Source organism: Mustelus asterias, unplaced genomic scaffold, assembly GCF_964213995.1.
Source record: "Mustelus asterias unplaced genomic scaffold, sMusAst1.hap1.1 HAP1_SCAFFOLD_1555, whole genome shotgun sequence".
Lineage (NCBI taxonomy): Eukaryota > Metazoa > Chordata > Chondrichthyes > Carcharhiniformes > Triakidae > Mustelus > Mustelus asterias.
In genome coordinates, this window is record NW_027591500.1 from 60,612 (window position 1) to 86,187 (window position 25,576).

Consider the following 25,576-nt stretch of genomic DNA (forward strand, 5'->3'; position numbering starts at 1 on the left):
GGGGAGAGCGGGAGGGCAATAGTTATTGGGGACTCGTTAGTTAGAGGGATAGATAGGAGGTTCTGTGGCAGCAAAAGAGACTCGAGGATGGTATGTTGCCTACCGGATGCCAGGGTCCGTGACGTCTCGGACCGTGTCTTCCGGATTCTTAAGGGGGTGGGGAAACAGTCACAAGTCGTGGTACACATTGGTACCAACGACATAGGTAAGAGAAAGGAAGGGAATTTAAAACAGGAATTTCGGAAGCTGGGTTGGAAGCTGAGAGCCAAGACAAAACATGTGGTCATCTCTGGTACGTTACCGGTGCCACGTGATAGCGAGTTGAGGAACAGGGAGAGAGTGCAGTTAAACATGTGGTTGCAGGGATGGTGTAGGAGGGAGGGTTTCAGATACGAGGATAATTGGAACACATTCTGGGGAAGGTGGGACCTGTACAAACAGGACGGGGTGCACCTGAACCAGAGGGGCACCAATATCCTGGGAGGGAAATTTGATACGGCTCTTCTGGGGGGTTTAAACTAATTTGTCAGGGGAGTGGGAAAAGGAGTTGTAGTCCGGAAGTCAGTGTTGAGGGTGGTGAGGTATTGGGGATGGTATCAATGCCAAGGGTGGGTACCGGTAGACAGGAAGGTGGGTTGAAGTGTGTCTACTTCAATGCAAGGAGCATCCGGAACAAACTAGATGAACCTGGGGCGTGGATTGGTACTTGGGACTACGATGTTGTGGCCATTACGGAGACGTGGGTAGAACAAGGACAGGAATGGTTGTTGGACGTTCCGGGGTATAGATGTTTCAGTAAGTGTAGGGAAGCTGGTAAAAGAGGTGGAGGAGTGGCATTGTTGATCAAGGATAGTCTAACGGCTGCGGAAAGGCACTTCGAGGGGGATCTGCACACTGAGGTAATATGGGCTGAAGTTAGAAATAGGAAAGGAGCGGTCACGTTGTTACGAGTTTACTATAAGCCCCCAAATAGTAATAGAGATGTGGAGGAAGAAATTGCTAAGCAGATTATGGATATGTGTGGGGGTCACAGGGTAGTTGTCATGGGGGACTTTAACTTTCCAAATATTGATTGGAACCTTTGTAGGTCAAATAGTTCGGATGGGACAGTTTTTGTGCAGTGTGTGCAGGAGGGTTTCCTGACACAATATGTGGATAGGCCGACAAGAGGTGAGGCCACATTGGATTTGGTACTGGGAAATGAACCGGGCCATGTGTTAGATTTGGTTGTGGGAGAGCACTTTGGAGATAGTGACCACAATTCGGTGTCTTTTGTTATTGCAATGGAGAGGGATAGGGCCGTACGGCAGGGCAAGGTTTACAATTGGGGGAGGGGTAATTATGATGCGATTAGGCAAGAATTAGGCGGCATAAGATGGAAACAGAAACTGTCAGGGAAAGGCACTAATGAAAAGTGGAACTTTTTCAAGGAACAAATACTGGGTGTCCTTGATAGGTATGTCCCTGTCAGGCAGGGAGGAAATGGCCGAGTGAGGAGGAACCATGGTTCACGAAAGAGGTGGAATGTCTTGTGAAAAGGAAGAGGGAAGCTTATGTAGGGATGAGGAAACAAGGTTCAGATGGCTCGATTGAGGGTTACAAGTGAGCAAGGAATGAGCTGAAAAAGGGGCTTAGGAGAGCTCGGAGGGGACATGAGAAGTCCTTGGCAGGTCAGATCAAGGAAAACCCCAAGGCTTTTTACTCTTATGTGAGGAATAAAAGAATGACCAGGGTGAGGTTAGGGCCGGTCAAGGACAGTAGTGGGAACTAGTGTATGGAGTCAGTAGAGATAGGCGAGGTGATGATTGAATACTTTTCTTCAGTATTCACCAAGGAGAGGGGCCATGTTTTTGAGGAAGAGAAGGTGTTACAGGCTAATAGGCTGGAGGAAATAGTTGTTCGGAAGGAGGATGTACTAGCAGTTTTGAATAAACTGAAGGTCTATAAGTCCCCTGGGCCTGATGAAATATATCCTAGGATTCTTTGGGAGGCAAGGGATGAGATTGCAGAGCCTTTGGCTTTGATCTTTGGGTCCTCACTGTCCACGGGGATGGTGCCAGAGGACTGGAGAGTGGCGAATGTTGTTCCTCTGTTTAAGAAAGGGAATAGAAAGGACCCTGGTAATTATAGACTGGTTAGTCTTACTTCGGTGGTTGGTAAATTGATGGAAAAGGTCCTTAGGGATGGGATTTACGACCATTTAGAAAGATGCGGATTAATCCGGGATAGTCAGCACGGATTCGTGAAGGGCAAGTCGTGCCTCACAAATTTGATTGAATTTTTTGAGGAGGTAGGGCAGTTGATGTCATATACATGGATTTTAGTAAGGCGTTTGATAAGGTCCCCCATGGTCGGCTTATGATGAAAGTAAGGAGGTGTGGGATAGAGGGAAAGTTGGCCGATTGGATAGGTAACTGGCTATCTGATCGAAGGCAGAGGGTGGTGGTAGATGGAAAATTTTCTGACTGGAGGCAGGTTGCTAGCGGAGTGCCACAGGGATCAGTGCTTGGTCCTCTGCTCTTTGTGATTTTTATTAATGACTTAGAGGAGGGGGCTGAAGGGTGGATCAGTAAATTTGCTGATGACACCAAGATTGGTGGAGTAGTGGATGAGGTGGAGGGCTGTTGTAGGCTGCAGAGACATAGATAGGATGCAAAGCTTGGCTGAAAAATGGCAAATGGAGTTTAACCCTGATGAATGTGAGGTGATTCATTTTGGTAGGACTAATTTAAATGTGGATTACAGGGTCAAAGGGAGGGTTCTGAAGACTGTGGAGGAACAGAGAGATCTTGGGGTTCATATCCACAGATCTCTAAAGGTTGCCAGTCAAGTGGATAGAGCTGTGAAGAAGGCCTATAGTGTGTTAGCGTTTATTAACAAGGGGTTGGAGTTTAAGAGCCGTGGGGTTATGCTGCAACTGTACAGGACCTTGGTGAGACCACATTTGGAATATTGTGTGCAGTTCTGGTCACCTCACTATAAGAAGGATGTGGAAGTGCTGGAAAGAGTGCAGAGGAGATTTACCAGGATGCTGCCTGGTTTGGAGGGTAGGTCTTATGAGGAAAGGTTGAGGGAGCTAGGGCTGTTCTCTCTGGAGCGGAGGAGGCTGAGGGGAGACTTAATAGAGGTTTATAAAATGATGGAGGGGATAGATAGAGTGAACATTCAAAGACTATTTCCTCGGGTGGATGGAGCTTTTACAAGGGGGCATAACTATAGGGTTCGTGGTGGGAGATATAGGGAGGATATCAGAGGTAGGTTCTTCACGCAGAGAGTGGTTGGGGTGTGGAATGGACTGCCTGCAGGGATTGTGGAGTCATACACTTTAGGAACATTTAAGCGGTTATTGGATAGGCACATGGAGCAAACCAGGATGATAGGGAGTGGGATAGCTTGATCTTAGTTTCAGATAAAGCTCGGCACAACATCGTGGGCGGAAGGGCCTGTTCTGTGCTGTACTGTTCTATGTTCTAAGATGCAAGACTGGGCGGAGAAGTGGCAGATGGACTTCAACCCAGATAAGTGTGTGGTGGTTCATTTTGGCAGGTTGAATAGGATGAAAGAATATAATATTAAGGGTAAGACGCTTGGCAGTGTGGAAGATCAGAAGGATCTTGGGGTCCGGGTTCATAGGACGCTCAAAGCAGCGTCGCAGGTGGAGGCTGTGGTTAAGAAGGCGTATGGAATACTGGCCTTCATCAATAGAGGAATTGAGTTTAGAAATCGGGAGATAATGCTGCAGCTGTATAGGACCCTGGTCAGACCCCACCTGGAGTACTGTGCCCAGTTCTGGTCGCCTCATTACAGAAAGTATGTGGAAGCCATAGAAAGGGTGCAGAGGAGATTTACAAGGATGTTGTTTGGATTAGGTGGCATGACTTATGAGGATAAATTGAGAGAGCTCAGTCTTTTCTCCTTGGAGAGGCGAAGGGTGAGAGGTGACCTAATAGAGGTGTATAAGCTGTTGAGGGGAATTGATAGAATGGATTCTCAGAGGCTTTTACCCAGGGCTGAAATGGTTGCCACAAGAGGTCACAGGTTTAGGGTGCTGGGGAGTAGGTACAGAGGAGATGTTGGGGATAAGCTTTCACTCAGAGGGTGGTGGGTGCGTGGAATCGGCTGCCGGTAGTGGTGGTGGAGGCGGATTCGATAGGATCTTTTAAGAGACTTTTGGATAAGTTCATGGAAGTTAGTAAGATAGAGGGTTACAAATATATAAGTTAGTAAGATAGAGGGTTACAAATATATAAGTTAGTAAGATAGAGGGTTACAAATATATCATAGAAAGAAATCATAGAAACCCTACAGTGCAGAAGGAGGCCATTCGGCCCATCGAGTCTGCACCGACCACAATCCCACCCAGGCCCTACCCCCACATATTTACCTGCTAATCCCTCTAACCTACGCATCTCAGGACTCTAAGGGGCAATTTTTTTTTTAACCTGGCCAATCAACCTAACCCGCACATCTTTGGACTGTGGGAGGAAACCGGAGCACCCGGAGGAAACCCACGCAGACACGAGGAGAATGTGCAAACTCCACACAGACAGTGACCCGAGCCGGGAATCGAACCCAGGTCGCTGGAGCTGTGAAGCAGCAGTGCTAACCACTGTGCTACCGTGCCGCCATCTGGATAAAAAGGAATAGAGTGGAAAGAGTGAATGTTGGACCCTTGGAGGACGAGAGGGGGGATTTAATAGTGGGAAATGAGGAAATGGCTGAAACTTTAAATACGTTTTTTGTGTCGATCTTCACGGTGGAAGACACAAATAGTTTACCGAGTATTAACGATAGAGGGTTGGTAGGAGGAGAGGTACTCAATACAATTAATGTTACCAGGGAGGCAGTGCTTGGTAGACTAACAGGACTGAAGGTGGACAAGTCCCTGGACCCGGATGGAATGCATCCCAGGGTATTGAAAGAAATGTCAGAGGTAATAGCGGATGCGTTAGTGGTTATTTATCAAAATTCGTTGGATTCTGTGGTAGTGCCGGCGGATTGGAAAACGGCTAATGTTACGCCGCTGTTTAAAAAAGGAAATAGACAAAAGGCGGGTAACTACAGGCCGGTTAGCTTAACGTCTGTAGTTGGGAAAATGCTGGAATCCATCATTAAAGAAGAAATAGCAGGCCATCTGGATAAGAATGGTTCGAATAAGCAGACGCAGCATGGATTCATGAGGGGAAAGTCGTGCTTGACGAACTTGTTGGATTTTTATGAAGATGTGACTAGTGTGGTTGATGGAGGGGAACCAGTGGATGCGGTGTTTTTGGATTTCCAGAAGGCGTTTGATAAGGTGCCTCACAAAAGGTTGCTGAAGAAGATCGGGTCACACGGAGTTGGGGGTAGGGTGTTAGTGTGGATTGGGGATTGGCTATCCGACAGGAAGCAGAGAGTCGGAATAAATGGGTGCTTTTCTGGTTGGCAGATGGTAAGTAGTGGCATGCCGCAGGGATCGGTACTGGGGCCTCAACTATTTACCATTTATATAGACGATCTGGAGGAGGGGACTGAGTGTAGGGTAACAGTTTGCAGACGACACAAAGATAAGTGAATCGTGTGGAGGACGTAGAAGGTCTGCAGAGAGATTTGGACAGGCTGAGTGAGTGGGCGAGGATCTGGCAGATGGAGTATAACGTTAACAAATGCGAGGTTATTCACTTTGGAGGAAATAATAGCAAATTGGATTATTATCTAAATGGAAAGAAATTACAACATGCTGCTGTGCAGAGGGACCTGGGGGTCCTTGTGCATGAGACGCAAAAACCCAGTCTGCAGGTGCAACAGGTGATCAAGAAGGCAAATGGGATGTTGGCCTATATCGCAAGGGGGGTAGAATATAAAAGCAGAGATGTCTTGCTGCATTGCTGCATCTGTATTCGCATTCCAACCATTATTCATGTAAATTGAGTCTGTGTCTTATAAGTTCTGTTTGTGAACAGAATTCCCACTCACCTGAAGAAGGGGCTCAGAGCCTCGAAAGCTTGTGTGGCTTTTGCTACCAAATAAACCTGTTGGACTTTAACCTGGTGTTGTTAAACTTCTTACTGCATCTGTACAGGGCATTGGTGAGGCCGCAGCTGGAATACTGTGTGCAGTATTGGTCCCCTTATTTGCGGAAGGATATATTGGCCTTGGAGGGAGTGCAGAGAAGGTTCACCAGGTTGATACCAGAGATGAGGGGTGTTGATTATGAGGAGAGACTGAGCAGATTGGGTTTGTACTCGTTGGAATTGAGAAGGCTGAGGGGGGATCTGATAGAGACCTATAAGATAATGAAAGGGCTGGATAGGGTTGAGGTGGAGAGATTCTTTCCACTTAGAAAGCAAACTAGAACTAGAGGGCACAGCCTCAAAATAAAGGGGGGTCAGTTTAGGACAGAGTTGAGGAGGAACTTCTTCTCTCAGAGGGTGGTGAATCTCTGGAATTCTCTGCCCACTGAAGTGGTGGAGGCGACCTCGTTGAATATGTTTAAATCACGGATAGATGGATTCCTGATCGGTAAGGGAATTAGGGGTTATAGGGATCAGGCGGGTAAGTGGAACTGATCCACTTCAGATCAGCCATGATCTTATTGAATGACAGGGCAGGCTCGAGGGGCTAGATGGCCTACTCCTGCTCCTATTTCTTATGTTCTTATGTTCGTATTAGGTAAGTCTAGTAGGTAGGGACGTGTTCAGCGCAACTTGTGGGTCGAAGGGCCTGTTTGTGCTGTAACCTTTCTATGTTCTATGTTCTGAGGTTCCCAAGTCTCCTCTCACATCACTCTATTCATGTTACAGTTCATGTCTGATCCTCTGATTTCCATTAATGTAAGAGTTGCCAAGGCTCTGTGCTTCAAATCTGTTCCTTCACCCAATCAGTAACCTCCCTCCCTCGCTCTCTCCCTCCCTCGCTCTCTCCCTCCCTCGCTCTCTCCCTCCCTCGCTCTCTCCCTCCCTCGCTCTCTCCCTCCCTCGCTCTCTCCCTCCCTCGCTCTCTCCCTCCCTCGCTCTCTCCCTCCCTCGCTCTCTCCCTCCCTCGCTCTCTCCCTCCCTCGCTCTCTCCCTCCCTCGCTCTCTCCCTCCCTCGCTCTCTCCCTCGCTCTCTCCCTCGCTCTCTCCCTCGCTCTATCCCTCCCTCGCTCTCTCCCTCCCTCGCTCTCTCCCTCCCTCCCTCTCTCCCTCCCTCCCTCTCTCCCTCCCTCCCTCCCTCGCTCTCTCCCCCCCTCGCTCTCTCCCCCCCTCGCTCTCTCCCCCCCTCGCTCTCTCCCCCCCTCGCTCTCTCCCCCCCTCGCTCTCTCCCCCCCTCGCTCTCTCCCCCCCTCGCTCTCTCCCCCCCTCGCTCTCTCCCCCCCTCGCTCTCTCCCCCCCTCGCTCTCTCCCCCCCTCGCTCTCTCCCCCCCTCGCTCTCTCCCCCCCTCGCTCTCTCCCCCCCTCGCTCTCTCCCCCCCTCGCTCTCTCCCCCCCTCGCTCTCTCCCCCCCTCGCTCTCTCCCCCCCTCGCTCTCTCCCCCCCTCGCTCTCTCCCCCCCTCGCTCTCTCCCCCCCTCGCTCTCTCCCCCCCTCGCTCTCTCCCCCCCTCGCTCTCTCCCCCCCTCGCTCTCTCCCCCCCTCGCTCTCTCCCCCCCTCGCTCTCTCCCCCCCTCGCTCTCTCCCCCCCTCGCTCTCTCCCCCCCTCGCTCTCTCCCCCCCTCGCTCTCTCCCCCCCTCGCTCTCTCCCCCCCTCGCTCTCTCCCCCCCTCGCTCTCTCCCCCCCTCGCTCTCTCCCCCCCTCGCTCTCTCCCCCCCTCGCTCTCTCCCCCCCTCGCTCTCTCCCCCCCTCGCTCTCTCCCCCCCTCGCTCTCTCCCCCCCTCGCTCTCTCCCCCCCTCGCTCTCTCCCCCCCTCGCTCTCTCCCCCCCTCGCTCTCTCCCCCCCTCGCTCTCTCCCCCCCTCGCTCTCTCCCCCCCTCGCTCTCTCCCCCCCCTCGCTCTCTCCCCCCCTCGCTCTCTCCCCCCCTCGCTCTCTCCCCCCCTCGCTCTCTCCCCCCCTCGCTCTCTCCCCCCCTCGCTCTCTCCCCCCCTCGCTCTCTCCCCCCCTCGCTCTCTCCCCCCCTCGCTCTCTCCCCCCCTCGCTCTCTCCCCCCCTCGCTCTCTCCCCCCCTCGCTCTCTCCCCCCCTCGCTCTCTCCCCCCCTCGCTCTCTCCCCCCCTCGCTCTCTCCCCCCCTCGCTCTCTCCCCCCCTCGCTCTCTCCCCCCCTCGCTCTCTCCCCCCCTCGCTCTCTCCCCCCCTCGCTCTCTCCCCCCCTCGCTCTCTCCCCCCCTCGCTCTCTCCCCCCCTCGCTCTCTCCCCCCCTCGCTCTCTCCCCCCCTCGCTCTCTCCCCCCCTCGCTCTCTCCCCCCCTCGCTCTCTCCCCCCTCGCTCTCTCCCCCCCTCGCTCTCTCCCCCCCTCGCTCTCTCCCCCCCTCGCTCTCTCCCCCCCTCGCTCTCTCCCCCCCTCGCTCTCTCCCCCCCTCGCTCTCTCCCCCCCTCGCTCTCTCCCCCCCTCGCTCTCTCCCCCCCTCGCTCTCTCCCCCCCTCGCTCTCTCCCCCCCTCGCTCTCTCCCCCCCTCGCTCTCTCCCCCCCTCGCTCTCTCCCCCCCTCGCTCTCTCCCCCCCTCGCTCTCTCCCCCCCTCGCTCTCTCCCCCCCTCGCTCTCTCCCCCCCTCGCTCTCTCCCCCCCTCGCTCTCTCCCCCCCTCGCTCTCTCCCCCCCTCGCTCTCTCCCCCCCTCGCTCTCTCCCCCCCTCGCTCTCTCCCCCCCTCGCTCTCTCCCCCCCTCGCTCTCTCCCCCCCTCGCTCTCTCCCCCCCTCGCTCTCTCCCCCCCTCGCTCTCTCCCCCCCTCGCTCTCTCCCCCCCTCGCTCTCTCCCCCCCTCGCTCTCTCCCCCCCTCGCTCTCTCCCCCCCTCGCTCTCTCCCCCCCTCGCTCTCTCCCCCCCTCGCTCTCGCCCCCCCTCGCTCTCGCCCCCCCTCGCTCTCGCCCCCCCTCGCTCTCGCCCCCCCTCGCTCTCGCCCCCCCTCGCTCTCGCCCCCCCTCGCTCTCGCCCCCCCTCGCTCTCGCCCCCCCTCGCTCTCGCCCCCCCTCGCTCTCGCCCCCCCTCGCTCTCGCCCCCCCTCGCTCTCGCCCCCCCTCGCTCTCGCCCCCCCTCGCTCTCGCCCCCCCTCGCTCTCGCCCCCCCTCGCTCTCGCCCCCCCTCGCTCTCGCCCCCCCTCGCTCTCGCCCCCCCTCGCTCTCGCCCCCCCTCGCTCTCGCCCCCCCTCGCTCTCGCCCCCCCTCGCTCTCGCCCCCCCTCGCTCTCGCCCCCCCTCGCTCTCGCCCCCCCTCGCTCTCGCCCCCCCTCGCTCTCGCCCCCCCTCGCTCTCGCCCCCCCTCGCTCTCGCCCCCCCTCGCTCTCGCCCCCCCTCGCTCTCGCCCCCCCTCGCTCTCGCCCCCCCTCGCTCTCGCCCCCCCTCGCTCTCGCCCCCCCTCGCTCTCGCCCCCCCTCGCTCTCGCCCCCCCTCGCTCTCGCCCCCCCTCGCTCTCGCCCCCCCTCGCTCTCGCCCCCCCTCGCTCTCGCCCCCCCTCGCTCTCGCCCCCCCTCGCTCTCGCCCCCCCTCGCTCTCGCCCCCCCTCGCTCTCGCCCCCCCTCGCTCTCGCCCCCCCTCGCTCTCGCCCCCCCTCGCTCTCGCCCCCCCTCGCTCTCGCCCCCCCTCGCTCTCGCCCCCCCTCGCTCTCGCCCCCCCTCGCTCTCGCCCCCCCTCGCTCTCGCCCCCCCTCGCTCTCGCCCCCCCTCGCTCTCGCCCCCCCTCGCTCTCGCCCCCCCTCGCTCTCGCCCCCCCTCGCTCTCGCCCCCCCTCGCTCTCGCCCCCCCTCGCTCTCGCCCCCCCTCGCTCTCGCCCCCCCTCGCTCTCGCCCCCCCTCGCTCTCGCCCCCCCTCGCTCTCGCCCCCCCTCGCTCTCGCCCCCCCTCGCTCTCGCCCCCCCTCGCTCTCGCCCCCCCTCGCTCTCGCCCCCCCTCGCTCTCGCCCCCCCTCGCTCTCGCCCCCCCTCGCTCTCGCCCCCCCTCGCTCTCGCCCCCCCTCGCTCTCGCCCCCCCTCGCTCTCGCCCCCCCTCGCTCTCGCCCCCCCTCGCTCTCGCCCCCCCTCGCTCTCGCCCCCCCTCGCTCTCGCCCCCCCTCGCTCTCGCCCCCCCTCGCTCTCGCCCCCCCTCGCTCTCGCCCCCCCTCGCTCTCGCCCCCCCTCGCTCTCGCCCCCCCTCGCTCTCGCCCCCCCTCGCTCTCGCCCCCCCTCGCTCTCGCCCCCCCTCGCTCTCGCCCCCCCTCGCTCTCGCCCCCCCTCGCTCTCGCCCCCCCTCGCTCTCGCCCCCCCTCGCTCTCGCCCCCCCTCGCTCTCGCCCCCCCTCGCTCTCGCCCCCCCTCGCTCTCGCCCCCCCTCGCTCTCGCCCCCCCTCGCTCTCGCCCCCCCTCGCTCTCGCCCCCCCTCGCTCTCGCCCCCCCTCGCTCTCGCCCCCCCTCGCTCTCTCCCCCCCTCGCTCTCTCCCCCCCTCGCTCTCTCCCCCCCTCGCTCTCTCCCCCCCTCGCTCTCTCCCCCCCTCGCTCTCTCCCCCCCTCGCTCTCTCCCCCCCTCGCTCCCGCCCCCCCCCCCTCGCTCCCGCCCCCCCCCCCCTCGCTCCCGCCCCACCATCGATCCATTTCCCACAATCCTGTTGATCTCTGCACTCAGCTCTCTTCAGATCCCAGTCCCCCAGTGCAGCAACTGAATTATTATAACTATTCAGTGCCTGCCCTGGGTGTGAGTAATGCTCACCGTGGGTTGAAAAATGAAAAGCTGGTTGATTTCAGTTGCCTTATTCCTGAAGGTGAGGATGAAATTTTGCCAAGTCCTGCTCCACAGCGAAACAAGTCCCAGCCGGTAGAGGTGATTCAGAAAATGGGTATTATAAAGTTGGCAAGCTGGTAAGCAGTGTTTGTATATTACAGGAAGCGTACATAATGGCAGGAGTGAGTAGTCCTTACGTCTGTCGTCTGCTTGGGATCTGCCTGACATCCACCGTGCAGCTGGTAACACAGCTGATGCCATATGGATCCCTGCTGGATTACATCCGAGAAAACAAGGACCGGATTGGATCCCAGCATCTCCTCAACTGGTGTGTGCAGATCGCAAAGGTACGTCAGCAGCGAGCAGTGTCCTGGAACGGCTTGACTCGGGTCGGAGCTGGTCTGGAGCACATGTCTTTACATGACAGCCATGGTGTTGTCAGGGCCCATAGCCTTTGCTGTATCCAATGCCTTCAGCTGTTTCCTAACCATGTGTAGTCAATCTCATTGGTTGAAGATTGGTATCTGTGATGTTGGGGATCTCAGAAGGAGGCTGAGATGAATCTTTCACTTGGCACTTTTGGTTGAAGATGGTTGCAGAAGCCTTGTTTTTCACACTGACGTGTTGGACCCCACTATCATTACGGTTGGGGATGTTTTGGGAATCTCTTGCAGTTAATTGTTCAATTATCCATCACCTTTCACAACTGGATCTGGCCGGACTGCAGAGCTTGATCTAATTCATTGATTGTGGGATGCTTAGCTCTGCCTATAGTATGATTTTCCAGTTGTTTAGCAAGGTGCAGGTTGATACCTCATTATTAGGTATGCTAGGTGTTGTTCCTGGCATGCTCTCCTGCATTCACAATGAGCCAGGGTTAGTCCCCTGGCTTGGTGGTGATGGGTAGAGTGGGTGATCCACCAGGCCATGTAGTTACAGATTGTGGTTGAGTAGAATCCTGCAGTTGTTGCCGCCCCACAGTGCCTCATGGGTGCCCAGTTTTGAGCTGCTAGATGTGTTCTGAATCTATACCAGTTAATATCGTGATAGTGGCATTCATCACAATGTCCTCAATGTGAGGATGGGACTTCTGTCAGGACCGTCATGATCAGATGTACATGTGACAGGTAGGTTAGCGAGGATGAGGTCAAGAAGGTTTTCCCCTCTTGTTGCTTCCCTCAGCGCCTACCACAGGCCCAGTCTAGCAGATACACCCTTTAGGACTTGGCCAACATGTTAGGAAGTGGTGTTACTGAGCCACTGTTGGTGACAGACATTGAAATCCTCCATCCAGAATACACTATGTGCCCTTCTTACTCTGTGTTTCTTCCAAATGATGTTCAAGATGGAGGATTACTGATTCATCAGCTGAGGGAGACGGTAACTGGTAAGCAGCAGGAGATTTCCTTGCTTGATGTAATAATGTTGAGGACTCCCATGGCCACTCTCTCCTGACTGCATACCACTGTGTCACCAGCCCTGGATTGTCTGTCCTGCCAGTGGTACAGGGCATACCAGGGATGGAGGAGTCCAGGTTATTGGCTTGACGCTATGATTTGGTGAGTATGACCATGTCAGCCTGTTGCTTGGCTGGCTGGCAGCTGTCCTAATTTTAACACAACTACTCAGATGTTTGTGAAGAGCTTTTTGCCGGCTCACTGAGTGGGGCGTGCCTTTGTAGCTTTTGGGTTAATGCCAAGTGCTCTGTCCACCTCTTCCAGCTCTGAGTTGTGATATAAAGGTTAAAGGTGAGAAGGTTAGAACCACACTGACTCACAATCCCCCTCATGGTCATTCAGGGAATGAATTATCTGGAAGATCACGTGCGATTGGTCCACCGTGATCTAGCAGCAAGAAATGTCCTTGTGAAAAGCTCGAGTCACGTGAAGATCACAGACTTTGGACTCGCCCGACTCCTGGATATCGATGAGACGGAATATCATGCAGATGGAGGAAAGGTAAATGTGTCTGAATGTTCACAAGGTCAATGCTGCCTGTTGGACTGGATCTGCTGACTCCACACATCTCAGTATAACTGTGCTAGCGAATCTGTGGCAGTATCACACTGCAGCAACCTCAGCCCAGGTTCTGCTGCTTAAGCTGCACTCTGCACTGAGTCATAGAAATATAGGATCAGGAGTAGGATTTGGCCCTTTGAGCCTGTTCCGCCATTCAATATCTACCTCCGTGCAATCCTCCTGTTCTCCCCACACACCTTGACCCCTATAGAAATCTGAATTGTTGAAATTTTGGAGATAATGAGTGTAATGACAGAGTGAGAGAGTTACCACCTCAGCTCCTATTCCCTTTGTTGATTTGAGTTGTCTGAGCTGAGTGTGTATCTAACCGTTCCATGACTCATCCTCTTGCTTTTGCAGCTGAACTGGTTGAGTTTGCGATGATCATGCTTCTTCCCAGTTAGGGTTAATGTCTTTAGCTCTAAACTCAGAATGCAAACTGATTGCTCTCATCTGTTGCTCCCTTAGGTTCCGATCAAATGGATGGCATTGGAATCTATTTTGCATCGAAAGTTCACTCACCAAAGTGACGTGTGGAGTTATGGTATGTAAACCCTCACTGTGACATATCAGTGCCCGATCTGATTGTCAGAATGGTAACATGAACTCCTTCGAGCTTTATTTGCCCAATCCCCGTCAGGAAAGAGGATTAACCATGAGATTGTTCCAATTGTGAATTCATCAGTGTTAATATTGTGACTGTTTGCAGTGAGCTCTGGAGGAGTACAAAGAAAGTAGGAAAGAACTCAAACGGGGAATTAGAAGGGCAAAAAGGGGTCACGAAATGTCCTTGGCAGACAGGATTAAGGAGAATCCCAAGGCATTTTATTCATACATTAGGAACAAAAGGATTGTCAGGGAAAAAATCGGACCTCTCAGGGACAAAAGTGGGGAATTATGCTTAGAGCCCAAAGAAGTAGGGGAGATCCTAAATGAATACTTTGCGTCAGTATTCACAAAGGAGAGGGATGTGTTGACTGGGAGTGTCTCGGAGGGGAGTGTTGAACCGTTGGAGAAAATCTCCATCACAAGGGAGGAAGTGTTAGGTTTGTTAGAGAATATAAAGACTGACAAATCCCCAGGGCCTGATGGAATCTATCCAAGGCTGCTCAGGGAGACAAGAGATGAAATCGCTGGGCCTCTGACACAAATCTTTGTCTCGTCACTGGACACAGGTGAGGTCCCAGAGGATTGGAGGATAGCTAATGTGGTCCCGTTATTTAAGAAGGGTAGGAAGGATAACCCGGGTAATTATAGGCCGGTGAGTTTGACGTCCGTGGTCAGGAAGTTGTTGGAGAAGATTCTTCGAGATAGGATGTATGCGCATTTAGAAAGGAATAAACTCATTAACGATAGTCAGCATGGTTTTGTGAGAGGGAGGTCATGCCTCACTAACCTGGTGGAGTTTTTTGAAGAAGTGACTAGAATGGTTGACGAGGGAAGGGCCGTGGATGTCGTCTATATGGACTTTAGTAAAGCGTTTGACAAAGTCCCTCATGGTGCAAAAGGTTGGATCTCATGGGATAAAGGAGGAGGTGGCTAGATGGGTGGAGAACTGGCTTGGTCACAGAAGACAGAGGGTGGTAGTGGAAGGGTCTTTTTCTGGCTGGCTGCCTGTGACTAGTGGTGTTCCGCAGGGCTCTGTATTGGGACCTCTGCTGTTTGTGATTTATATAAACGATCTGGAAGAAGGTGTAACTGGGGTGATCAGTAAGTTTGCGGACGACACAAAATTGGCAGGACTTGCAGATAGTGAGGAGCATTGTCAGATGCTACAGAAGGATATAGATAGGCTGGAAATTTGGGCAAAGAAATGGCAGATGGAGTTCAATCTTGATAAATGTGAAGTGATGCATTTTGGTAGAACTAATGTAGGGAGGAGCTATACGATAAATGGCAGAACCATAAAGGGTGTAGATACACAGAGGGACCTGGGTGTGCAAGTCCACAGATCCTTGAAGGTGACGTCACAGGTGGAGAAGGTAGTGAATAAGGCATATGGCATGCTTGCCTTTATAGGACGGGGCATAGAGTATAAAAGTTGGGGTCTGATGTTGCAGTTGTATAGAGCATTGGTTTGGCCGCATTTGGAATACTGCATCCAGTTCTGGTCGCCACACTACCAGAAGGACGTGGAGGCTTTGGAGAGAGTACAGAGGAGGTTTACCAGGATGTTGCCTGGTATGGAGGGGCTTAGTTATGAGGAGAGATTGGGTAAACTGGGCTTGTTCTCCCTGGAAAGACGGAGGATGAGGGGAGACTTAATAGAGGTGTATAAAATTATGAAAGGCATAGATAGGGTGAATGGTGGGAAGCTTTTCCCCAGGTCGGTGGTGACGTTCACAAGGGGTCATAGGTTCAAGGTGAAGGGGGGGAGGTTTAACACAGATATCAGAAGGACATATTTTACACAGAGGGTGGTGGGGGCCTGGAATGCGCTGCCAGGCAAGGTGGTGGAGGTGGACACACTGGGAACGTTTAAGACTTATCTAGATGGCCACATGAACGGAGTGGGAATGGAGGGATACAAAAGAATGGTCTAGTTTGCACCAGGGAGTGGCGCGGGCTTGGAGGGCCGAAGGGCCTGTTCCTGTGCTGTATTGTTCTTTGTTTTTTTTTGTCTGTTGAGGTACTGATCCGACAGGTTTGATTGACAGGCTGCTGTGTTAGACTCTGGGTATCTGAGCGCACTAAGGGAATGGCCTCCAGGTCGCGCACAGTGAGAAGGCCAGTGCAGTCATGTTAATCAGGAATGTCTTTGTTATTGTGCAGCACAGTGATTGAACATTTTACTGTCTGCAGGTGTAACAGTCTGGGAGCTGATGACGTTTGGAGCTAAACCATACGATGGAATCCCAGCTCGAGAGATCCCTGACCTGCTCGAGAAGGGGGAGCGTCTCCCACAGCCCCCAATCTGCACTATCGATGTCTACATGATCATGGTTAAATGTGAGTTGGAAATCTGGCACAAACAACACAAGACATCAGCTCAGAACATTTAACGTCACACCAAGATGTGGAACTGAACTCCGGGAGTTACTCGGGTCTGGCATCATTGGTGACACAGTAAGAAGTTTAACAACACCAGGTTAAAGTCCAACAGGTTTATTTGGTAGCAAAAGCCACACAAGCTTTCGGAGCTCCAAGCCCCTTCTTCCGGTGAGTGGGAATTCTGTTCACAAACAGAGCATATAAAGACACAGACTCAATTTACATGAATAATGGTTGGAATGCGAATACTTACAGCAGTCTTCGCATTCCAACCATTATTCATGTAAATTGAGTTTGTGTCTTTATATGCTCTGTTTGTGAACAGAATTCCCACTCACCTGAAGAAGGGGCTTGGAGCTCCGAAAGCTTGTGTGGCTTTTGCTACCAAATAAACCTGTTGGACTTTAACCTGGTGTTGTTAAACTACTTACTGTTCTTGAATTGCAGCAGTCCACGTGCTGTGGGTTGACCCTGTGATAGGGTGGAAGAAGGGAGAGATTAACCAACAAAAAGAATGATGGTGAAAGAAGATTTGGGTTTGGAGAAGATGCAAGGACAATATCAGAATCCTGACTAACAGCTTCTGTCTGAAATAATGGGGGGGTGGCAGAGGTTATGATCTGGAATTATTGACCCCCCTCTCTCCCCTCCCCTCCCCCCCCCCCCGTGTTCAGTACAAAGTCTGTGAAGGTTTGAAGGATGGGAGTGTTGTTACTCAAGCTTCACAGTATAGGAGGCTGAGAACAGAGGGGTGGAGTGAAGCAGGAATTACAATTTCCACTGTCTTTGCAATCAGGAAGTTTCTGCAGATGGTTATTTGTAATTTTGCAATCGTAACAATAATGTATCCTCTCAAACCTGAGGAAACTGAGTGACCAACAGCAGAACAGAACACTGCTGAGAAGCAGCAACTACACCTCAGAAATTCTTTGCTGGCTGTGAGGGAAGTCCTGACGAGGTGAAAGCTGTTAAATAAATGGGAGTCTTTGTTTAATTTGCACCCTTGCTTCCAGGAGCTGAGAGTTTTCCAGAGGGGTGTATCCCTGCTCCTGAAGCAGTGATTGACAGAATTTTCCCCATTGTTTATTAGGCTGGATGATTGACTCTGAATGTCGACCTAGATTCCGGGAATTGGTGACAGAGTTTACAAAGATGGCCCGAGACCCCCCACGATATGTAGTAATCCAGGTGAGTACGGGAGAGGGTGACACAGGAGCCTCCCTGATATTGGATGCAGTTAATGCATCTGACTCTTGCTCTCTCAGTCTTTTCCTTCTCGTGTGTTCTCTCTCGTCCGCACGCACGTGCTTTCTCTTCACCCGCGCTCGCTTTCTCTTCACCCGCGCTCTCTCTCTCTTCGCCCGCGCTCTCTCTCTCTTCGCCCGCGCTCGCTCTCTCTTCGCCCGCGCTCGCTCTCTCTTCGCCCGCGCTCTCTCTCTCTTCGCCCGCGCTCTCTCTCTCTTCGCCCGCGCTCTCTCTCTCTTCGCCCGCGCTCTCTCTCTCTTCGCCCGCGCTCTCTCTCTCTTCGCCCGCGCTCTCTCTCTCTTCGCCCGCGCTCTCTCTCTCTTCGCCCGCGCTCGCTCTCTCTTCGCCCGCGCTCGCTCTCTCTTCCCCCGCGCTCGCTCTCTCTTCGCCCGCGCTCGCTCTCTTCGCCCGCGCTCGCTCTCTCTTCGCCCGCGCTCGCTCTCTCTTCGCCCGCGCTCGCTCTCTCTTCGCCCGCGCTCGCTCTCTCTTCGCCCGCGCTCGCTCTCTCTTCGCCCGCGCTCGCTCTCTCTTCGCCCGCGCTCGCTCTCTCTTCGCCCGCGCTCGCTCTCTCTTCGCCCGCGCTCGCTCTCTCTTCGCCCGCGCTCGCTCTCTCTTCGCCCGCGCTCGCTCTCTCTTCGCCCGCGCTCGCTCTCTCTTCGCCGCGCCCGCGCTCGCTCTCTCTTCGCCCGCGCTCGCTCTCTCTTCGCCCGCGCTCGCTCTCTCTTCGCCCGCGCTCGCTCTCTCTTCGCCCGCGCTCGCTCTCTCTTCGCCCGCGCTCGCTCTCTCTTCGCCCGCGCTCGCTCTCTCTTCGCCCGCGCTCGCTCTCTCTTCGCCCGCGCTCGCTCTCTCTTCGCCCGCGCTCGCTCTCTCTTCGCCCGCGCTCGCTCTCTCTTCGCCCGCGCTCGCTCTCTCTTCGCCCGCGCTCGCTCTCTCTTCGCCCGCGCTCGCTCTCTCTTCGCCCGCGCTCGCTCTCTCTTCGCCCGCGCTCGCTCTCTCTTCGCCCGCGCTCGCTCTCTCTTCGCCCGCGCTCGCTCTCTCTTCGCCCGCGCTCGCTCTCTCTTCGCCCGCGCTCGCTCTCTCTTCGCCCGCGCTCGCTCTCTCTTCGCCCGCGCTCGCTCTCTCTTCGCCCGCGCTCGCTCTCTCTTCGCCCGCGCTCGCTCTCTCTTCGCCCGCGCTCGCTCTCTCTTCGCCCGCGCTCGCTCTCTCTTCGCCCGCGCTCGCTCTCTCTTCGCCCGCGCTCGCTCTCTCTTCGCCCGCGCTCGCTCTCTCTTCGCCCGCGCTCGCTCTCTCTTCGCCCGCGCTCGCTCTCTCTTCGCCCGCGCTCGCTCTCTCTTCGCCCGCGCTCGCTCTCTCTTCGCCCGCGCTCGCTCTCTCTTCGCCCGCGCTCGCTCTCTCTTCGCCCGCGCTCGCTCTCTCTTCGCCCGCGCTCGCTCTCTCTTCGCCCGCGCTCGCTCTCTCTTCGCCCGCGCTCGCTCTCTCTTCGCCCGCGCTCGCTCTCTCTTCGCCCGCGCTCGCTCTCTCTTCGCCCGCGCTCGCTCTCTCTTCGCCCGCGCTCGCTCTCTCTTCGCCCGCGCTCGCTCTCTCTTCGCCCGCGCTCGCTCTCTCTTCGCCCGCGCTCGCTCTCTCTTCGCCCGCGCTCGCTCTCTCTTCGCCCGCGCTCGCTCTCTCTTCGCCCGCGCTCTTCGCCCGCGCTCTTAGCCCGCGCTCTTAGCCCGCGCTCTTAGCCCGCGCTCTTAGCCCGCGCTCTTCGCCCGCGCTCTTCGCCCGCGCTCTTCGCCCGCGCTCTTCGCCCACGCTCGCTCTCTCTTCGCCCGCGCTCGCTCTCTCTTCGCCCGCGCTCGCTCTCTCTTCGCCCGCGCTCGCTCTCTCTTCGCCCGCGCTCGCTCTCTCTTCGCCCGCGCTCGCTCTCTCTTCGCCCGCGCTCGCTCTCTCTTCGCCCGCGCTCGCTCTCTCTTCGCCCGCGCTCGCTCTCTCTTCGCCCGCCCCCGCTCTCTCTTCGCCCGCCCCCGCTCTCTCTTCGCCCGCCCCCGCTCTCTCTTCGCCCGCCCCCGCTCTCTCTTCGCCCGCCCCCGCTCTCTCTTCGCCCGCCCCCGCTCTCTCTTCGCCCGCCCCCGCTCTCTCTTCGCCCGCCCCCGCTCTCTCTTCGCCCGCCCCCGCTCTCTCTTCGCCCGCCCCCGCTCTCTCTTCGCCCGCCCCCGCTCTCTCTTCGCCCGCCCCCGCTCTCTCTTCGCCCGCCCCCGCTCTCTCTTCGCCCGCCCCCGCTCTCTCTTCGCCCGCCCCCGCTCTCTCTTCGCCCGCCCCCGCTCTCTCTTCGCCCGCCCCCGCTCTCTCTTCGCCCGCCCCCGCTCTCTCTTCGCCCGCCCCCGCTCTCTCTTCGCCCGCCCCCGCTCTCTCTTCGCCCGCCCCCGCTCTCTCTTCGCCCGCCCCCGCTCTCTCTTCGCCCGCCCCCGCTCTCTCTTCGCCCGCCCCCGCTCTCTCTTCGCCCGCCCCCGCTCTCTCTTCGCCCGCCCCCGCTCTCTCTTCGCCCGCCCCCGCTCTCTCTTCGCCCGCCCCCGCTCTCTCTTCGCCCGCCCCCGCTCTCTCTTCGCCCGCCCCCGCTCTCTCTTCGCCCGCCCCCGCTCTCTCTTCGCCCGCCCCCGCTCTCTCTTCGCCCGCCCCCGCTCTCTCTTCGCCCGCCCCCGCTCTCTCTTCGCCCGCCCCCGCTCTCTCTTCGCCCGCCCCCGCTCTCTCTTCGCCCGCCCCCGCTCTCTCTTCGCCCGCCCCCGCTCTCTCTTCGCCCGCCCCCGCTCTCTCTTCGCCCGCCCCCGCTCTCTCTTCGCCCGCCCCCGCTCTCTCTTCGCCCGCCCCCGCTCTCTCTTCGCCCGCCCCCGCTCTCTCTTCGCCCGCCCCCGCTCTCTCTTCGCCCGCCCCCGCTCTCTCTTCGCCCGCCCCCGCTCTCTCTTCGCCCGCCCCCGCTCTCTCTTCGCCCGCCCCCGCTCTCTCCCGCCCCCGCTCTCTCTTCGCCCGCCCCCGCTCTCTCTTCGCCCGCCCCCGCTCTCTCTTCGCCCGCCCCCGCTCTCTCTTCGCCCGCCCCCGCTCTCTCTTCGCCCGCCCCCGCTCTCTCTTCGCCCGCCCCCGCTCTCTCTTCGCCCGCCCCCGCTCTCTCTTCGCCCGCCCCCGCTCTCTCTTCGCCCGCCCCCGCTCTCTCTTCGCCCGCCCCCGCTCTCTCTTCGCCCGCCCCCGCTCTCTCTTCGCCCGCCCCCGCTCTCTCTTCGCCCGCCCCCGCTCTCTCTTCGCCCGCCCCCGCTCTCTCTTCGCCCGCCCCCGCTCTCTCTTCGCCCGCCCCCGCTCTCTCTTCGCCCGCCCCCGCTCTCTCTTCGCCCGCCCCCGCTCTCTCTTCGCCCGCCCCCGCTCTCTCTTCGCCCGCCCCCGCTCTCTCTTCGCCCGCCCCCGCTCTCTCTTCGCCCGCCCCCGCTCTCTCTTCGCCCGCCCCCGCTCTCTCTTCGCCCGCCCCCGCTCTCTCTTCGCCCGCCCCCGCTCTCTCTTCGCCCGCCCCCGCTCTCTCTTCGCCCGCCCCCGCTCTCTCTTCGCCCGCCCCCGCTCTCTCTTCGCCCGCCCCCGCTCTCTCTTCGCCCGCCCCCGCTCTCTCTTCGCCCGCCCCCGCTCTCTCTTCGCCCGCCCCCGCTCTCTCTTCGCCCGCCCCCGCTCTCTCTTCGCCCGCCCCCGCTCTCTCTTCGCCCGCCCCCGCTCTCTCTTCGCCCGCCCCCGCTCTCTCTTCGCCCGCCCCCGCTCTCTCTTCGCCCGCCCCCGCTCTCTCTTCGCCCGCCCCCGCTCTCTCTTCGCCCGCCCCCGCTCTCTCTTCGCCCGCCCCCGCTCTCTCTTCGCCCGCCCCCGCTCTCTCTTCGCCCGCCCCCGCTCTCTCTTCGCCCGCCCCCGCTCTCTCTTCGCCCGCCCCCGCTCTCTCTTCGCCCGCCCCCGCTCTCTCTTCGCCCGCCCCCGCTCTCTCTTCGCCCGCCCCCGCTCTCTCTTCGCCCGCCCCCGCTCTCTCTTCGCCCGCCCCCGCTCTCTCTTCGCCCGCCCCCGCTCTCTCTTCGCCCGCCCCCGCTCTCTCTTCGCCCGCCCCCGCTCTCTCTTCGCCCGCCCCCGCTCTCTCTTCGCCCGCCCCCGCTCTCTCTTCGCCCGCCCCCGCTCTCTCTTCGCCCGCCCCCGCTCTCTCTTCGCCCGCCCCCGCTCTCTCTTCGCCCGCCCCCGCTCTCTCTTCGCCCGCCCCCGCTCTCTCTTCGCCCGCCCCCGCTCTCTCTTCGCCCGCCCCCGCTCTCTCTTCGCCCGCCCCCGCTCTCTCTTCGCCCGCCCCCGCTCTCTCTTCGCCCGCCCCCGCTCTCTCTTCGCCCGCCCCCGCTCTCTCTTCGCCCGCCCCCGCTCTCTCTTCGCCCGCCCCCGCTCTCTCTTCGCCCGCCCCCGCTCTCTCTTCGCCCGCCCCCGCTCTCTCTTCGCCCGCCCCCGCTCTCTCTTCGCCCGCCCCCGCTCTCTCTTCGCCCGCCCCCGCTCTCTCTTCGCCCGCCCCCGCTCTCTCTTCGCCCGCCCCCGCTCTCTCTTCGCCCGCCCCCGCTCTCTCTTCGCCCGCCCCCGCTCTCTCTTCGCCCGCCCCCGCTCTCTCTTCGCCCGCCCCCGCTCTCTCTTCGCCCGCCCCCGCTCTCTCTTCGCCCGCCCACGCTCTCTCTTCGCCCGCCCACGCTCTCTCTTCGCCCGCCCACGCTCTCTCTTCGCCCGCCCACGCTCTCTCTTCGCCCGCCCACGCTCTCTCTTCGCCCGCCCACGCTCTCTCTTCGCCCGCCCACGCTCTCTCTTCGCCCGCCCACGCTCTCTCTTCGCCCGCCCACGCTCTCTCTTCGCCCGCCCACGCTCTCTCTTCGCCCGCCCACGCTCTCTCTTCGCCCGCCCACGCTCTCTCTTCGCCCGCCCACGCTCTCTCTTCGCCCGCCCACGCTCTCTCTTCGCCCGCCCACGCTCTCTCTTCGCCCGCCCACGCTCTCTCTTCGCCCGCCCACGCTCTCTCTTCGCCCGCCCACGCTCTCTCTTCGCCCGCCCACGCTCTCTCTTCGCCCGCCCACGCTCTCTCTTCGCCCGCCCACGCTCTCTCTCTCGCCCGCCCACGCTCTCTCTTCGCCCGCCCACGCTCTCTCTTCGCCCGCCCACGCTCTCTCTCTCGCCCGCCCACGCTCTCTCTTCGCCCGCCCACGCTCTCTCTTCGCCCGCCCACGCTCTCTCTTCGCCCGCCCACGCTCTCTCTCTTCGCCCGCCCACGCTCTCTCTTCGCCCGCCCACGCTCTCTTCGCCCGCCCACGCTCTCTCTCTCTGCCGCCCGCTCTCTTCCGCCCCTCTCGCTTCGCCCGCCCACGCTCTCTCTCTCTTCGCCCGCCCACGCTCTCTCTCTCTTCGCCCGCCCACGCTCTCTCTCTCTTCGCCCGCCCACGCTCTCTCTCTCTTCGCCCGCCCACGCTCTCTCTCTCTTCGCCCGCCCACGCTCTCTCTCTCTTCGCCCGCCCACGCTCTCTCTCTCTTCGCCCGCCCACGCTCTCTCTCTCTTCGCCCGCCCACGCTCTCTCTCTCTTCGCCCGCCCACGCTCTCTCTCTCTTCGCCCGCCCACGCTCTCTCTCTCTTCGCCCGCCCACGCTCTCTCTCTCTTCGCCCGCCCACGCTCTCTCTCTCTTTCGCCCGCCCACGCTCTCTCTCTCTTCGCCCGCCCACGCTCTCTCTCTCTTCGCCCGCCCACGCTCTCTCTCTCTTCGCCCGCCCACGCTCTCTCTCTCTTCGCCCGCCCACGCTCTCTCTCTCTTCGCCCGCCCACGCTCTCTCTCTCTTCGCCCGCCCACGCTCTCTCTCTCTTCGCCCGCCCACGCTCTCTCTCTCTTCGCCCGCCCACGCTCTCTCTCTCTTCGCCCGCCCACGCTCTCTCTCTCTTCGCCCGCCCACGCTCTCTCTCTCTTCGCCCGCCCACGCTCTCTCTCTCTTCGCCCGCCCACGCTCTCTCTCTCTTCGCCCGCCCACGCTCTCTCTCTCTTCGCCCCACCGCTCTCTCTCTTCGCCCGCCCACGCTCTCTCTCTCTTCGCCCGCCCACGCTCTCTCTCTCTTCGCCCGCCCACGCTCTCTCTCTCTTCGCCCGCCCACGCTCTCTCTCTCTTCGCCCGCCCACGCTCTCTCTCTCTTCGCCCGCCCACGCTCTCTCTCTCTTCGCCCGCCCACGCTCTCTCTCTCTTCGCCCGCCCACGCTCTCTCTCTCTTCGCCCGCCCACGCTCTCTCTCTCTTCGCCCGCCCACGCTCTCTCTCTCTTCGCCCGCCCACGCTCTCTCTCTCTTCGCCCGCCCACGCTCTCTCTCTCTTCGCCCGCCCACGCTCTCTCTCTCTTCGCCCGCCCACGCTCTCTCTCTCTTCGCCCGCCCACGCTCTCTCTCTCTTCGCCCGCCCACGCTCTCTCTCTCTTCGCCCGCCCACGCTCTCTCTCTCTTCGCCCGCCCACGCTCTCTCTCTCTTCGCCCGCCCACGCTCTCTCTCTCTTCGCCCGCCCACGCTCTCTCTCTTCGCCCGCCACGCTCTCTCTCTCTTCGCCCGCCCACGCTCTCTCTCTCTTCGCCCGCCCACGCTCTCTCTCTCTTCGCCCGCCCACGCTCTCTCTCTCTTCGCCCGCCCACGCTCTCTCTCTCTTCGCCCGCCCACGCTCTCTCTCTCTTCGCCCGCCCACGCTCTCTCTCTCTTCGCCCGCCCACGCTCTCTCTCTCTTCGCCCGCCCACGCTCTCTCTCTCTTCGCCCGCCACGCTCTCTCTCTTCGCCCCCACGCTCTCTCTTCGCCCCCCCGCTCTCTCTTCGCCCCCGCTCTCTCTTCGCCCCCGCTCTCTCTTCGCCCCCGCTCTCTCTTCGCCCGCGCTCTCTCTTCGCCCGCGCTCTCTCTCGCCCGCGCTCTCTCTTCGCCCGCGCTCTCTCTTCGCCCGCGCTCTCTCTTCGCCCGCGCTCTCTCTTCGCCCGCGCTCTCTCTTCGCCCGCGCTCTCTCTTCGCCCGCGCTCTCTCTTCGCCCGCGCTCTCTCTTCGCCCGCGCTCTCTCTTCGCCCGCGCTCTCTCTTCGCCCCCGCTCTCTCTTCGCCCCCGCTCTCTCTTCGCCCCCGCTCTCTCTTCGCCCCCGCTCTCTCTTCGCCCCCGCTCTCTCTTCGCCCCCGCTCTCTCTTCGCCCCCGCTCTCTCTTCGCCCCCGCTCTCTCTTCGCCCCGGCTCTCTCTTCGCCCCCGCTCTCTCTTCGCCCCCGCTCTCTCTTCGCCCCCGCTCTCTCTTCGCCCCCGCTCTCTCTTCGCCCCCGCTCTCTCTTCGCCCCCGCTCTCTCTTCGCCCCCGCTCTCTCTTCGCCCCCGCTCTCTCTTCGCCCCCGCTCTCTCTTCGCCCCCGCTCTCTCTTCGCCCCCGCTCTCTCTTCGCCCCCGCTCTCTCTTCGCCCCCGCTCTCTCTTCGCCCCCGCTCTCTCTTCGCCCCCGCTCTCTCTTCGCCCCCGCTCTCTCTTCGCCCCCGCTCTCTCTTCGCCCCCGCTCTCTCTTCGCCCCCGCTCTCTCTTGCCCCCGCTCTCTCTTCGCCCCAGCTCTCTCTTCGCCCCCGCTCTCTCTTCGCCCCCGCTCTCTCTTCGCCCCGCTCTCTCTTCGCCCCCGCTCTCTCTTCGCCCCCGCTCTCTCTTCGCCCCCGCTCTCTCTTCGCCCCCGCTCTCTCTTCGCCCCCGCTCTCTCTTCGCCCCCGCGCTCTCTCTCTCGCCCCCGCGCTCTCTCTCTCGCCCCCGCGCTCTCTCTCTCGCCCGCCCCCGCGCTCTCTCTCTCGCCCGCCCCCGCGCTCTCTCTCTCGCCCGCCCCCGCGCTCTCTCTCTCGCCCGCCCCCGCGCTCTCTCTCTCGCCCGCCCCCGCGCTCTCTCTCTCGCCCGCCCCGCGCTCTCTCTCTCGCCCGCCCCCGCGCTCTCTCTCTCGCCCGCCCCCGCGCTCTCTCTCTCGCCCGCCCCCGCGCTCTCTCTCTCGCCCGCCCCCGCGCTCTCTCTCTCGCCCGCCCCCGCGCTCTCTCTCTCGCCCGCCCCCGCGCTCTCTCTCTCGCCCGCCCCCGCGCTCTCTCTCTCGCCCGCCCCCGCGCTCTCTCTCTCGCCCGCCCCCGCGCTCTCTCTCTCGCCCGCCCCCGCGCTCTCTCTCTCGCCCGCCCCCGCGCTCTCTCTCTCGCCCGCCCCCGCGCTCTCTCTCTCGCCCGCCCCCGCGCTCTCTCTCTCGCCCGCCCCCGCGCTCTCTCTCTCGCCCGACCCCGCGCTCTCTCTCTCGCCCGACCCCGCGCTCTCTCTCTCGCCCGACCCCGCGCTCTCTCTCTCGCCCGACCCCGCGCTCTCTCTCTCGCCCGACCCCGCGCTCTCTCTCTCGCCCGACCCCGCGCTCTCTCTCTCGCCCGACCCCGCGCTCCCTCTCTCGCCCGACCCCGCGCGCTCTCTCTCGCCCGCCCCCGCGCGCTCTCTCTCGCCCGCCCCCGCGCGCTCTCTCTCGCCCG

General features: G+C 60.0%; 1 protein-coding gene across 1 annotated transcript in view; it reads left to right on the top strand.

Moving 5' to 3' along the window:
• Positions 1–16,991, top strand: part of LOC144488427 (receptor tyrosine-protein kinase erbB-2-like) — a gene marked incomplete at both ends in the record, with an annotated part of 75,679 nt that extends 58,688 nt beyond the window's left edge. Inside the window, 5 exons of the mRNA XM_078206500.1 lie at positions 10,956–11,141; positions 12,594–12,752; positions 13,281–13,356; positions 15,615–15,761; positions 16,894–16,991. Of these exons, the coding sequence (XP_078062626.1) occupies positions 10,956–11,141; positions 12,594–12,752; positions 13,281–13,356; positions 15,615–15,761; positions 16,894–16,991 (666 nt within the window). The remainder of the gene's footprint in view (positions 1–10,955; positions 11,142–12,593; positions 12,753–13,280; positions 13,357–15,614; positions 15,762–16,893) is intronic.
• Between the last annotated feature and the right edge of the window lie 8,585 nt (positions 16,992–25,576).